Source organism: Gordionus sp. m RMFG-2023, chromosome 4 (genome assembly GCF_954871325.1).
Source record: "Gordionus sp. m RMFG-2023 chromosome 4, tfGorSpeb1-WG-v2, whole genome shotgun sequence".
NCBI classification, from domain to species: Eukaryota; Metazoa; Nematomorpha; class Gordioida; order Chordodea; family Parachordodidae; genus Gordionus; species Gordionus sp. m RMFG-2023.
Genome location: NC_088778.1, coordinates 19,506,984 through 19,520,431, shown reverse-complemented (window position 1 = coordinate 19,520,431; position 13,448 = coordinate 19,506,984). Strand labels below are relative to the sequence as shown.

Here is a 13,448-nt window from a genome sequence, read left to right as displayed (position 1 = left end):
TTGTGCTGTCTATTATATATTAATGGATCTAGAGTATTAAAAGTTTGCTAAAATATTGTAAATTGTCTGCTATTTATATCATTTTTAAACAAAGCTATTATTCAAATTCTAATAATCAAATGGTTCAATATAGTTTATTAAATCAAAATACAACAATAATATTATCTATTCTAACAGAAATTTAATTCAATTTATACATTATCATGCAAAAAAACAACAATAATATTATCTATTCTAACAAAAATTTAATTCAATTTATACATTATCATGCAAAAAAAAGAAATTGCATTTTTATATATTAACTAAAATTTTCATTATGAGATATTTGATATAAATTTTAATAATGTTATATCAAAGATATATTTATAACACAATTGTGCTGTCTATTATATATAAATGGATCTAGAGTATTAAGAGTTTGCTAAAATATTGTAAATTATCTGCTATTTATTTTTTAATATATACTGTTCTTGTATTAATATAAATATTAATTACCATTTAGCCATTTAAATTTAATTTAAAATAAAAAGCATTTTTTAATTTATTTGTCAAATCTGTTACAAACAATGATATATATAACATAGATTGGCGATTCATTCATTAAATGCATGATAAAAATGTCCTCACATGGCGCTACAGCTGATTGCAATGTGAGGACGTTTTTAATGAATGAATCGCCAATCTATGTTATATATATCATTGGTTACAACGTTTCAAAGTTATACAATTTTATAATCGCTTCAAATATATTTGTGGCCATTTTAGGTCATTTGAGGTTTTTTCACAAATGTTCATACATCTAGTGGACCCTAACCATCTATTCATTATGGATTTATTTACAGCTGACTGTATCCACGTGAACCATATGGCTAATTTGAATCACGATAATGTAGTATGCCAGATGAATTTTATAAATAGGATTGATTCTTCACAAGTTATATATGAAAATAAAATCAAGAGAGCAAAATTAATTGGTAAATACCTTATTGGAGATGTTTTAGGAGAAGGTTCATATGGAAAAGTTAAAGAAGTTTTTGACTGTGAAACAATATGTAGGAGAGCTTGTAAAATATTAAAAAAACACAAATTAAGGAAAATTCCCAATGGAGATCAAAATGTTATTATGTAATTGTTTCATATTTTTTGTTATTTAAATTTAAATTAGGGAGATAAATTTGTTAAAAAAAATTAAACATGACAATATTATCAATTTAATTGAAGTGCTATACAATGAAGAAAAACAAAAAATGTACACTAAACAATATAATATCATTAATTTTATATTTTAGATATATGATTTTAGAATATTGTGTTACAGGATTGCAAGAAATGCTTGATTCTGTACCAGATAAAAAATTTCCTTTATGGCAGGCTCATTGGTAATAATTAAATAAATATATATGTATATATATATTGAAATTTAAAAAATTAAGGTATTTCACTCAAATAATATATGGGCTTAAATACTTACATAGTTTAGGAATAATACACAAAGATATCAAACCAGGAAATTTATTACTAACTTGTAATGAAACTCTAAAAATCACTGATTTTGGAGTAGCTGAGGTAAATTTATAAATTAAAATACTATTATTCTGCATAATTCAGTTATAAGATAATATATTTAGAGGAATTAGAAATAAATCTTCCATATGGGTTAAACCATTCTTCATTTAACACTTTTATTAATGTAATAAATGTCTTTAAAAATATATAAATTGTATTAGCAAGGTTTTAATTCACAAACTAATAAGATAACTCTACATCTCCCCTCTCTAATGTTGTTAAATTTATGGGTTGGGTTCCCTTGCAAAAATTAAACAAGTTTTGAACCACAAAATGACTGTCAAGCCAACCCTTTAAGCAATGGATCCATTTTGAATTAACAAGTTATCATCATGAGTTAACTCCTCGTGGTATAGCTAGGTATTTTCCTCAAGATAACACATTTACTGCTATTGCAAATGTTATTAATATCTCCTTTAACTGAGGTAATTGATCCAACTGATGATCACCCTTCAACACTAGTGTTGTTAAACAACTAGATTTGAGCCAATATTTTTAAAATGGTTGACTCAATATTTTAGCCAGTTAAATAATGCATAAGCCTTGAGATTTCAATAATATTTGACCATGTGCCATCTTTGAGAAAAATCTTCAGGCTTGTGTAATATTTTTTTGGATAGAATATTGAGTTAGGCGTTTTTGAAAATCAGTTCATATCAATCTGTTTAACAACACTAACTACCACTTTGATAAATATATTTATAAGAAAATTAAAATTTACAATTTTTATAAAAGATTATTAAGGATAAGATATAACTTATTGAATCATGGTCAATAAAGGTGAAACTAAAAATGCATCATTTTTGCTACTTTTGGCCCTTTATATCTTTAAAAATATAAATGCTAGGAGCAGGGTTACCAGATTCATTCAAACAAAATGCTGGAGAATTTAACAATTCAAATAAAAAAAAATTTTATGAATATAATATTAATTTTTTTCAAGTTAATTATTCTTATTTAGAAGGATATCTAATACACAAAAGTAAAATTAAGGAAGATAATTCCTATATTATTATTTATTAATATAAAATTTGTAGATATTATTTAATATTTTTCAAAAGATTTTGTTATTAATTAATTACTTTTGTTTCATATTCCTTAAATCTTTATAAGTATAACTAAAATTATGTTTGATCATCAACCTTGAATTCATAGTGCCCGATTGCAATTTAGCGCGATTAAACAATAAATATCACATCGCATTTATAGTTATCAATCGCGCGACTTGAGTCGCAAAAGCTAATCGCAGCGATTTTTTTAAAATACAAATCATTTTCTTGTATCGCAAGATTTTGAAATATTGATTCGTTAAATACTGCCTTTGGTGAATATAGCATAAATTATTTTACATTTTGCGGTAATTTAAGGCAGAGGCTGCGTGCCCCCATTTGGTGGTAAATAGATAATTATTTTTTAGTCTACGTGCCCTTGTTTGGGGGTATGTTACATATTTTTATGCTACATGCTCCTGTTTGTAAATACTATCCATATTTTTGTAATCAAACCGTTTTTTGTAAATTCTAACATTGTTTTTTTAAAACTAACTCTGTTTTTTTGTAAATTCTAAACATTTTTTTTATTAAAACCAACCTTGTTTTTTGTACAAATCTGTTTTTAAATTCTAACATTCTTTTATTAAAACAAACCTTTTTTTTTGTAATCAAACCTGTTTTTTGTAAATTCTAACATTGTTTTTTTTTAAACTAACTCTGTTTTTTGTAAATTATAACATTGTTAGAAAAAAACTGTTTTTTGTAAATTCTAACATTGTTTTTTTTAAAACTAACCTTTTTTTGTAAAATCTAACTTTTTTTTTTAAAACTAACCTTGTTTTTTGCAATGTAACCTCATATAATGTTTTTTTAAATTGATTTATTTTCAAATGTATTTTCTAAAAGAATATTTTCAAAATTATTGAAACAAATATCATTATCTCCTAGTGTACCGAATATATTAAAAATATTATTCTTGTGATATTTTAGTTTTTATAATAAATTTTTTTTTATCAATATGTTAAAAAAGTTATACATATTTTGCTCTCCATATTCTCTTTATCTAAAATAGTAAAAAAAATATTTTTGATCATATTTTAAATTGGAAAATGATAAAAGAAATGATTCAAAAATATAACTACAAATAATAACCTACTTTCATCATGTTTTGTTATTTGTCTCTTTCCAAAATCATGTCAATATCTTATATGAAGTTATATATTTTTTTATTTAAATCAAGATAAAATATTACTTTGTATAATTGCGGATACCCTGTAAGGCTAGGGTAGCATGATGGTATGGATAAGAGGTTGTAGCATCTATAAATTTTCGAATATTTATAATTTTGTATTAAACTAATTACCAATATCGTGTGGATAGGCTGGGGTAGATTGATAGTATGGGTAAGAGGTTGTAGCAGTATCTGTAGATTTTAGAATATTTATAATTTTTTTACCTTAATTAATTTCTAAATATTGGTCATATATATAAATAAAAAATGTTTACCTTTATAATATCAGATTCAGTAAATTCCTATTAGAGATCTGAGTTCTTATCTTATCTAACACTTTGGTCATAGATCTGTCCAAAGTGAGCGAACGTAAATTTTATGAACACCCCCCTTCATAAAATTATGCCGATTTTTATCTCAAAGATACCAACAAACCTGTACCCAGTTGTAAGTTAACAAAAATGTGTGGAAACTACTCTTTCCGATTTTGTAATAATGAGATTTAGTTATGAGTATTATAAAAGAAAATATAAATAATCTTATCTATCCACAGGATTACCACATCAATAATATAGAATGAATTAAGAATATATAGAATCCATTTCATCGTTAATTTTTAATTCATTGAGTCTAGAAATAAACATATGATTAAATAAAAATTAATAAGTACAACTACTTATCAATATTACTAGAAACTTGTTGAGTCTTCTAATCGTCCTAAAATCAATTGAATTGAAAGTTAATCATATGGTTAAAAATTACGTGATACGTGATATATAGCGCTTTTGCCCTCTAACGTTGAAGATTCAACAGAGCTACGCTAGGTTTTCCTCATTTCCATCTAATTGGAACAATTTAATTTGGGTATAAAAATAAAAATATGAGGAGCCCTCCACACGTTTGTGGGCAAGCCGCACGTACTTGTAGGCACAACATTTCGAAAAATGTTGCTTAAACCTCTATAGGCTTTAATTTAGAAGGAGTGGGACAAAGAAAAAGCCTATACCCGAGAACTACAATATAATTTAATTACTTTAAAGGTGGGTGATGGCTGATTTTAAGCTTAATTTCTTTAATGTAAGTTATATCTGTAAATAAATATGATTAAAATAAAATAATATTTACCACCGGATGAACCGAACCCCACCATTTCCATTAATAAGTCAGTAGAGGTAGTTTCCTCGGCCATCGATTTAAAAAAATTCGCTTAAAAAGACGGCACTTTATCGAAATCGGTTAAAAATTGAATGATTATATTCACTATCATTTTTTTAAATATGGCGTATAAACATGAAATGATAGGACACGTTGGATGACGTGAACTATCACTAATAAAATGGGGGCACCTAGCTTTAGTTATTTAAAAAAAATTTAGAAATGAATTCATTCATTACCACGCCAGAAATTGCACAAGTGCAATTTCATCACCCACCAGGAGTTATAGCGTGCACCAAGTATATTCACTAGTATATAGATCCTATACATAATGTATACCCGTTTTATTATATTGGACGGTACCACTATGTAGTCAGCTAGCATAGTAAAGAAGAGGGGATCTATTAGTTCCGTTACCGGCAAGATAGTGTTAAGAAATTGTAACCAATATTAATAATAATGTACCTGACGCCTGTTTAAATATTTAAGAGATGGAAAAAAAGTAATTCTTATGTTAGGTAAGTATATCCTTGGAAGATAACGTTATGTCTATATAGCGTGTCCCATTCCGGAGGCATCCAACTTTCCTGTAATTGTAATCACAATCCCTGAAACCCATTATCCTAAAGAGCTTACTACCTTTGTCTGATTTTTCTTTCTTTTTACCTTCATTTATTTTTGTCATTCTAGAGTCAATAGTATCCCCATAAATTCTTGCTTGTATTAAGCAAGCTCGGAATCCTCATTATTTACCACATTATCATTATTATAGTGAACCCGGAATCGTTATCATTATTATTATTATTCACGGTCTTGATGTCATCACTGCCTTCGTCAAAATCGTTTATCCAGTAGGGAAAGGAGTTATAAAGGGGAGGGGGGCAATTTAATAAAATACTAATTATTCTCATCCTATTTCATTCAATCCATAATTCCTATATAACCCGTGCCGATGCCGGGAGAAGAGGTTGGAAATAAAACGGTGCGAGAATAGTCAATACTTCTACGATTGCTGCTCTAGTTTAGACCATTTAAGCATGTGTTGTAGATGTTGTTTTTTGTTTTTGCTGAGTGCCAAAAAATCTTTAAACAAAAGGTTGATCAAGTCCATATCCTTCAGACATTTTGCCAGCCAATAGTATTTGGGAGTTCTCTGTCTCCCATAATCTGGGGTCCACTTCATGGACGAAAATATCATATTTTCTTGTGAATGTCTTAAGCAATGACCGAGTAATTCTAATCTCCTCAGAGGAATGAGTCGATTGATAGGTAAGATGTCGCACCTATTCCAGAGAGTTGAGTTTGAGGTGTTGTATGGGTAGTATGTTTTAGTGATTCTTCTTAGACATTTGTTTATAAAGGCCTGGATGTGTTGAATTTGAAGAGTCATATCTTTTGGTTCGTGGATATTTGGTTGGACGACCATAATTTCGTTAGCTGATGGTATCGGAATCTGGCTTTGTTTGTCCTCGACTTGGTGTCCAATATAGTGGTCTAGCGACATTATCCTGGTTCCTAGGTACTTAAAATCTGAAACTGTTTCTACCATATTATCATGCAAATGTATTAGACGCGATTTACTTTGTCTTCGAGTAATTGACTTTAAATCCGTATTCATAGCAATTATTAACAAACAATGACAGCAAGTTTCTTATTTTATACTCAGATTTCGCTAGCATGCATACATCATCGTCATAGCATAGAAAATTCAGAGAGTTGTGAATGTTATTATCGCGTTGTTGATTCAGATATCGAGGGTTAAGGGCATATTCTTGTTTATAGAATTTATTCAGAATATCATTCATTATTACATTAAATAACATAGATGATAAAATGCAACCTTGTTTCAGCCCTCTGTTGGCTTTAAATGGTTGTGATTTTATGTTCAGATGTTGTGGTACCACGTTATGATTGTCGTACATTATTTTTATTAGCGAAATCATATGTTTATCTATTCCTATACCTTCCAGTAAGGGCCAGATCTTATGCTGTATAATGGAGTCAAAGGCTTGACTTAAATCAATCATTAGGGCAAATATTGGGGACTTATGCATTCTAGCTTTCTCCAAATAACATTAAGAGCCATGGTTAGTTCCGTCGTGTTTCTACCCTTTCTATACGATATGATGGCGTTTGAGAGGTTCCTATCGATGATTGGTTTGATCCTGACTGCTATAATATACGTGAACATTTTTAGGGTAACTGGGATCAGTGCAATCCTTCTGTAGTCATTCAGGCTAGTCGGGTTCTTATTTTTAAGGAAATTCAGTATTATCGAGGTCATCCATTCCTCTGGGAAGTTGCCCGTATTCCATATCTCATTAAGGAGAGGAAGCAGTAGACTATAACTTAGATCAGCATCTATCTTCCAGAGTTCCGCAAAGATCCCATCGATTCCGGCAGCTTTATGAGTTTTTAGTCTTTTAATGGCATTGATTATATCTATTTTGTTCCGGTTCCGATTGGGTGGTTGGAAAAGATTATTACACGTTCGTTTAGGCCACCTCGTCCTGTAAAGATTCATGTATGGTCTGTCCATATAGCTAATTGTTCCTTGGGGTCCGTTATTATTTTATTGTTTTCAATGTGTAATCTTGGTAGAAGATTGGATTTAAAGGTAATTTGAGAGATTGTAAAGCCTTGTAAATATTATTGTTGTTAAAATTATATTGTATATATCTAGATAAGTTGGCAATAAAAGATCTTTTGTCTGTTCTTATGCAGTGAGTTATAAACCTTCTGTGGTGTATAGTATATTGGTTATAGGAGATATTAGTTGTTAAATTTTTAATTATCTGTATTGTTGAAGGGGCGAGCCACTCTTTAGTTTAATTCATGGTCTTAAGCATGAAGTCATACAGCTTGATAAATTTAGTTACATATCTTTCGAGGTTATATTAGGGTTGATGCCATTTAGGGTGTTTTTCCATGTTTTTAGCTTTGTGATGAACTCTTCTTTTATATCCCGATCGTTCAGCTGTGCCAAGTCTTTCTTAGCTATGAAGCGTGTAGCGTTAAGGTGGTTTTGTTGATTACGGTTCGGAAAATGCTATTGTTTATCCTTAGCTCGCAACCTAGTGGCTAATAGTCCGTAAATAAGTGAAGTTTAATTTGCTGACGACTTTGATGTCTTTCACCCACTTGAAGATATTGGTGGAAATTACAAAGAAATCAATTTGTGAGGTAGTGCCAAAGTAGGGACTTCTGTAGGTCATGGTGTGATGGCTAGGATCATTGAAGAAGGTATTTCCTATTTTCAAATTGAAGTGTTCACAGATTTCTATTAATTTCTTGCCATTAGTGTTCGTACTTTGTACCAGTGTGGCGTTCCCGAGGCAGGTAGAATTGTTGGGCCTTCCGACCAAGGCATTAAAATTGGCTGCTAGTATAATACTATCTCGATGAGGCAGTTCTTTTAAGATATTTTCCGGCTCAATGTAAAATACTTTATCATTCTGCGGTGCATAAATATTGAATAGATGAATTTTCTTGTAATCAATATTCAAGGTAAGGCAGCAAATGCGACTGGAAAATGGAAAGCTTACAAATTTAATTAGTTTGTTATGTATTAAAATTGCCACGCCTGCCCATACGTGTTCAGCATTCGAACTGCAGTATAAGGTGTATGTATCCTAAGAGATTTCATACTTCCGTCTCTTTCAGATGAGTTTCTTGTAAAAGGAGGATATCGTATTGTTGATCATTTATAGTTTGCCTAAGAATAGTCAATTTGTCACTTAGCGATCTTATATTTAAAGAAATCATCCTAATACTATGGTCTTTCTTTGTAAAAATATTTTTTATGATTATCGTGAGATTCTCTATCTTACAGAGAGTCCGCCTTATAAGAATAGAGAACACACACGATGATAAATTGAATATATACAAATGAATGACTACTTTTTTTGGATATCAAACTTATGAATCAAATAATCATTAAAACCATAATATTTTTTGAGAAAACAGACAGATAAAACAACATTTATATATTCTGTAAGAGCATTTATACTTATATAATAAACAAAATATTTAACTGGCCTCATTGATAGAGTCAAAACGTTCGATTAAAGTAACAATATATTTGAAGATGTAATTATTCTCAATAATCCTGAATTCATTAAACTTGGTATTGAAAATGGTAATTTATACTATCTAAAAAGTATATTATTTATATGGAATAATATCCTCTGTTGAATCTCGTAGTTCTTATATGTCCTAAGAGAAAAGGAAATGCTATTGGAAATTTAAATTTATTATTTTTTTATAAAAAAAATAAAATAGATATGTTTAAAAATCTACAAGAAAAAATTAAAATGACAGAATTACAAAACCATAAATACATATATATTCAGGGGCGTCGCTAGCCTTTACAATCTCAGGGGGCACAACTAAAAAAAATTTATGGGGGGTTTTACATTAATATATTATACTTTTTTTAAATTTGTTAAATCTGAACAATTATTCTGAATTTTAATTTTCTCATTTATTATATTATGCATACAAAATAAACTGGCATATAAATAATTAAAACAATATAAGACATTTCTAAAAATACAATTTTTTAATACAAAATCTATTTATTACAGTATAAAATATTTTCGATTGCTGATATAAAAAAAATTTGCGTCTAAAGAATTACAAGTGATAAAAAAGATTAATTAATTCATACATATGCCTCAATTGATAATAGTTTTTAAAAACCACATAATGCAATAATAAAATTCTTATCAACTTACATTGACAAAAGATTATCAAACTAATATAATCCTCTGTTACCATTTTACACATTTATAGAATGGACTAATAACGAAAAATTTATAGGCCTAAACCAAATCAACAATTCTTGAAGAAGAGAGTATAAACGACCAATCCAAATCATAAAACTTAAGTGGTTAGAGCTTCCTTTTAGATGACATGATGGTATAGATAAGTAATCGAGAAAATTATTGTGAGATATTAAATTTCTAAAATTATCATCCATTTTAAATGATAGATAATATATAAACGACTACACAGTTGACCATTATGTTTATCTAAAATATGCAATCATATGCTCTCAGCCGTTATAGTAATAATCTTAAATTACATAGCAACACAAATAATAGATGCTGGTTAATTTGCAGTAATAGCCATGACACTCGATGTAAACTAGTATAAGAATTTATTATGTTGGATAAATTGATAAAATAAAAACACTAAAAATCTTTGAAAGAAATTATTGTGCAAATATATAGAAGCCTTGAGTTATTTACACGGCAAGGATGCCATATTAGAAATGAAACATTTTGGAACTATAAAATAAGGACCAGAATGATATGGTGATTAAGATTTTATATATTGTCCCACCATTGGTATATTATATCTTAAAATAATTGTAGTTTGTAATAATATCAAAAATATACTTGTATTAAAAATTTAACTCAAAACTATATTCCGAAGAAGAAAAAAATAGCTTCCTAAAAACACGTAAAAAGAGAAGAAAAGATATCTAATTTATTACATCCATTGTGTGATGAATAATAAATACGCTTAATTTTAATTATTTTGTAAATAAATAGATGGCGTTAAATATTTGTAAGCAAATTGTTACTTATATTTATTCAAAAGCATTTATTAGTAAAATTTTAAAAATATTAAGTGTAATATATTATATAACTGTCAGATACGTCTGTAAAAGTGGCATTTTACTTAATATTTTATAAAAAATTGTATATAATAGAATATTATAAACTATATGTCTACTTACTTTTTATAAATAAATCTCTTATACTTATTTGGATTTGGACCTCGAAAATAATTTTAGGAAGAGGCATGATAAATAAATCTAAAAATCAATAATATATCTCTGACCCATGAATTGCGGTTTAGATTTTTTTGGATGTTAAACTTATCTTTAAATTATAATTTATATTTGTTTTTTCCTTTCTCTAAATATGAAAAAAAAAACAATAACAAGATGCCTTAAAAAATGATAGCTATTTTAAAAAAATTATAAAAAAAATCGGGAGAAAGCATAAAAAATTGGAAGAAAACTTAAATCAATAGATGGCGTATTTTGACGTAAACTAAATTAAAAAATCGGAAAATTACGCTTAAAGCGGAATATCTGGCAACCCTGGTTAGGAGGCTTAAATTTTGGCTATTTTTTAGTTACTCTAACTTTTTGTTCACTAAATTTAAAATAATTAAAGGGGAGTAGGCCGAATCGGTACTGATTGTAATTTGTCACACCCTTGTACGAGATGGTTTTTGGTGACCAAGGACCCTAAGTGAGCTAAGTTGTTCGTTTTACCTGAAAGAACTTTTTTTTATGAATTATTCACGTTTTGAGTTCTATTTGTATTCAAAACGAATTTGAAATAAATATACATATAAAACCGGACAATACAATACCTTTACAATTCTAAAACTGTAACCCAGCCGAAACATTAATCGTAACTGAAGCGTATCATTTTTTTCGCCTTCGAACAGTAACCTAACCGGAACCTTCATAGATAACGGCTTGCATTCTTGGTTTACATTTCATTTTTATTTTTGAAAAATTATACAGAAATAAAATATGAATATTATTTTATATCCCCTACTCACTCTTTAAAATATTAATTACTATTTATAAAATTATATATTTCAAATCATTTGGTCTTTGGGCTGTGTTGGGTTGTGGTCGATTTTTGACAGGCTTGAGGTGAGGCCAATTTTCCGATTTTAGTTTGGGGTTTCCTATCTCCATTCTCCCAAAATGAATAAAATAAATATTTTTTTAAATAATAAGAATTAGCTACTAATTTTTTTAAATAATTACTATAATTAACATTCTTAGAAGGAAATGTATAATATTATGTTAACTAATATCTGTAAAATTAGTAGCCAAAGACTGAGAAAAGTGACCAAAGGTCCACCAAAGGAGAATATTTTTAAAGTGAATTATATTAAGTGGAATAATTTATATTTTTTATAAAATTCTAATTTTTTAAGATAAAAGCCAAATTTTTATATTTATATTTTACAAAATATAAAGCAAATTTCTACATTTTCACTTGACGACACATGTTATACTAGTCAAGGCTCCCCTGCGTTTCAACCTCCAGAGGTTGCCAATGGACAAGATTCATTTAAAGGATTTAAAATTGACGTTTGGTGTTGTGGAGTTACTCTGTAATCATATTTATATTTATACTGAATATCAATGGATGACTAAAGTTTACTCTTTAGTCTTTACTACTTATTTATAAAAAACCTAACATGGATTTATGTTTTTTAGAAGGGGTTCCATCTCCTGCGTTTTCAAAAAGAGATAGTCAATACCATGAGTGTGTCGGTATATGTACATCTCTAATCAAATAACAATAGTTGTATTTAAAAAAATATAAATATTATATAATAACTAATAAACTCCGAGTTTATTTATCTTTTAAATTATGTTTTTATTCAAATTGCGTAGATATAAATAGTTAACTATAATTTATATTAATTTATCATTTCAATATTTATTACATTTTCCCCAATTTAAGGAAGATAGTCTATTTCGTCTTTTTTTTAGGGTTGATTACGAAGGTGCTTCGATCTTTGCAACTTCTCCATCTCTTGATCGTTTAGTTAGTCTAACCTCATCCTATTTCTCTCGCTCATCCTTTAAATAAAACAAATTTTTCCTCCATCCTGTTTCTTGGGTCTGACCTAATTATTCAATATAATTGGTTATCATTTCCCAAACCTGAACTCGGGCCAACTTGAAAATTTGCATATGTATTTATTAATCCTATATCTTTATATAAAAAAATTTAAGAGAAAAAAATTATTAAAAACGAAATGTTTTAAATTACCAATATTTTAAGTATATCATCAAATCATTTTTATTATATTATTTATACAAAAAGATTAAACCAATATAAATTTATTGAATATAATTTAAATCAATTTGATTAGCATATATAATTGGTTTTTGTTTTTGAATGGGATAGATATTTGGTTATAAAATAAAACTGATTTAAATAAATATTCTAATTATCCTCTAAAAAATCAAAAATGATTCCATTTTTTACCCATCCAATACTAATACAATATTTCATTAATCTTGGGTTTTTATTGTTTCCAGCCCTAATCATAACTATAAGTAGGTTTATTTGATGAAGTTTTTATTCATTTATTTAAAATTTGAGCTCTCAATTTGATATATATGCATATTTTACTTGTGATTGAAATTAATCTGGAGACATATTTTACATGTTTTCCCAGAATTATCCTTTCATAAAGTTTATATAATTCTTTAACTTATTTTCAAATTAATTTGATCGATTTTTTTCATTTGCACTACTAATACTATTTTCTAAATCAATAGTTTTTCTTTGGCTGAGGGTGGTAATTCAATAGTATTATCATCTTCTATGATTTCAATTTCCATTTCTAATAAATTAAATTACTTGACGAATGAATGAAACGGAAGAATAAAATGAGTAAACGATGAATGAGATATTATAAAGTGTTAGGCATTAAACAATCATGTT

The 13,448-nt window shown here is 28.0% G+C and overlaps 1 protein-coding gene across 12 annotated transcripts in view; it reads left to right on the top strand.

Moving 5' to 3' along the window:
• The first annotated feature begins 837 nt into the window (after positions 1-837).
• Positions 838-13,448, top strand: part of LOC135927852 (serine/threonine-protein kinase STK11-like) — a 63,710-nt gene continuing 51,099 nt past the window's right edge. For 10 of the 12 annotated variants that reach the window (XR_010572196.1, XM_065464066.1, XM_065464064.1 and 7 more), the window contains exons 1-5: positions 838-1,125; positions 1,166-1,249; positions 1,290-1,379; positions 1,434-1,566; positions 11,963-12,099. Coding sequence is in view for 11 of the 12 variants with exons in the window: in XM_065464066.1 (XP_065320138.1) it covers positions 866-1,125; positions 1,166-1,249; positions 1,290-1,379; positions 1,434-1,566; positions 11,963-12,099 (704 nt within the window). In the remaining variant the exon portion in view is untranslated. Of the gene's footprint in view, positions 1,126-1,165; positions 1,250-1,289; positions 1,380-1,433; positions 1,567-11,962; positions 12,100-13,448 lie in introns of those variants that run through there. The other 2 variants (XM_065464061.1, XM_065464067.1) reach the window with 2 other exon arrangements.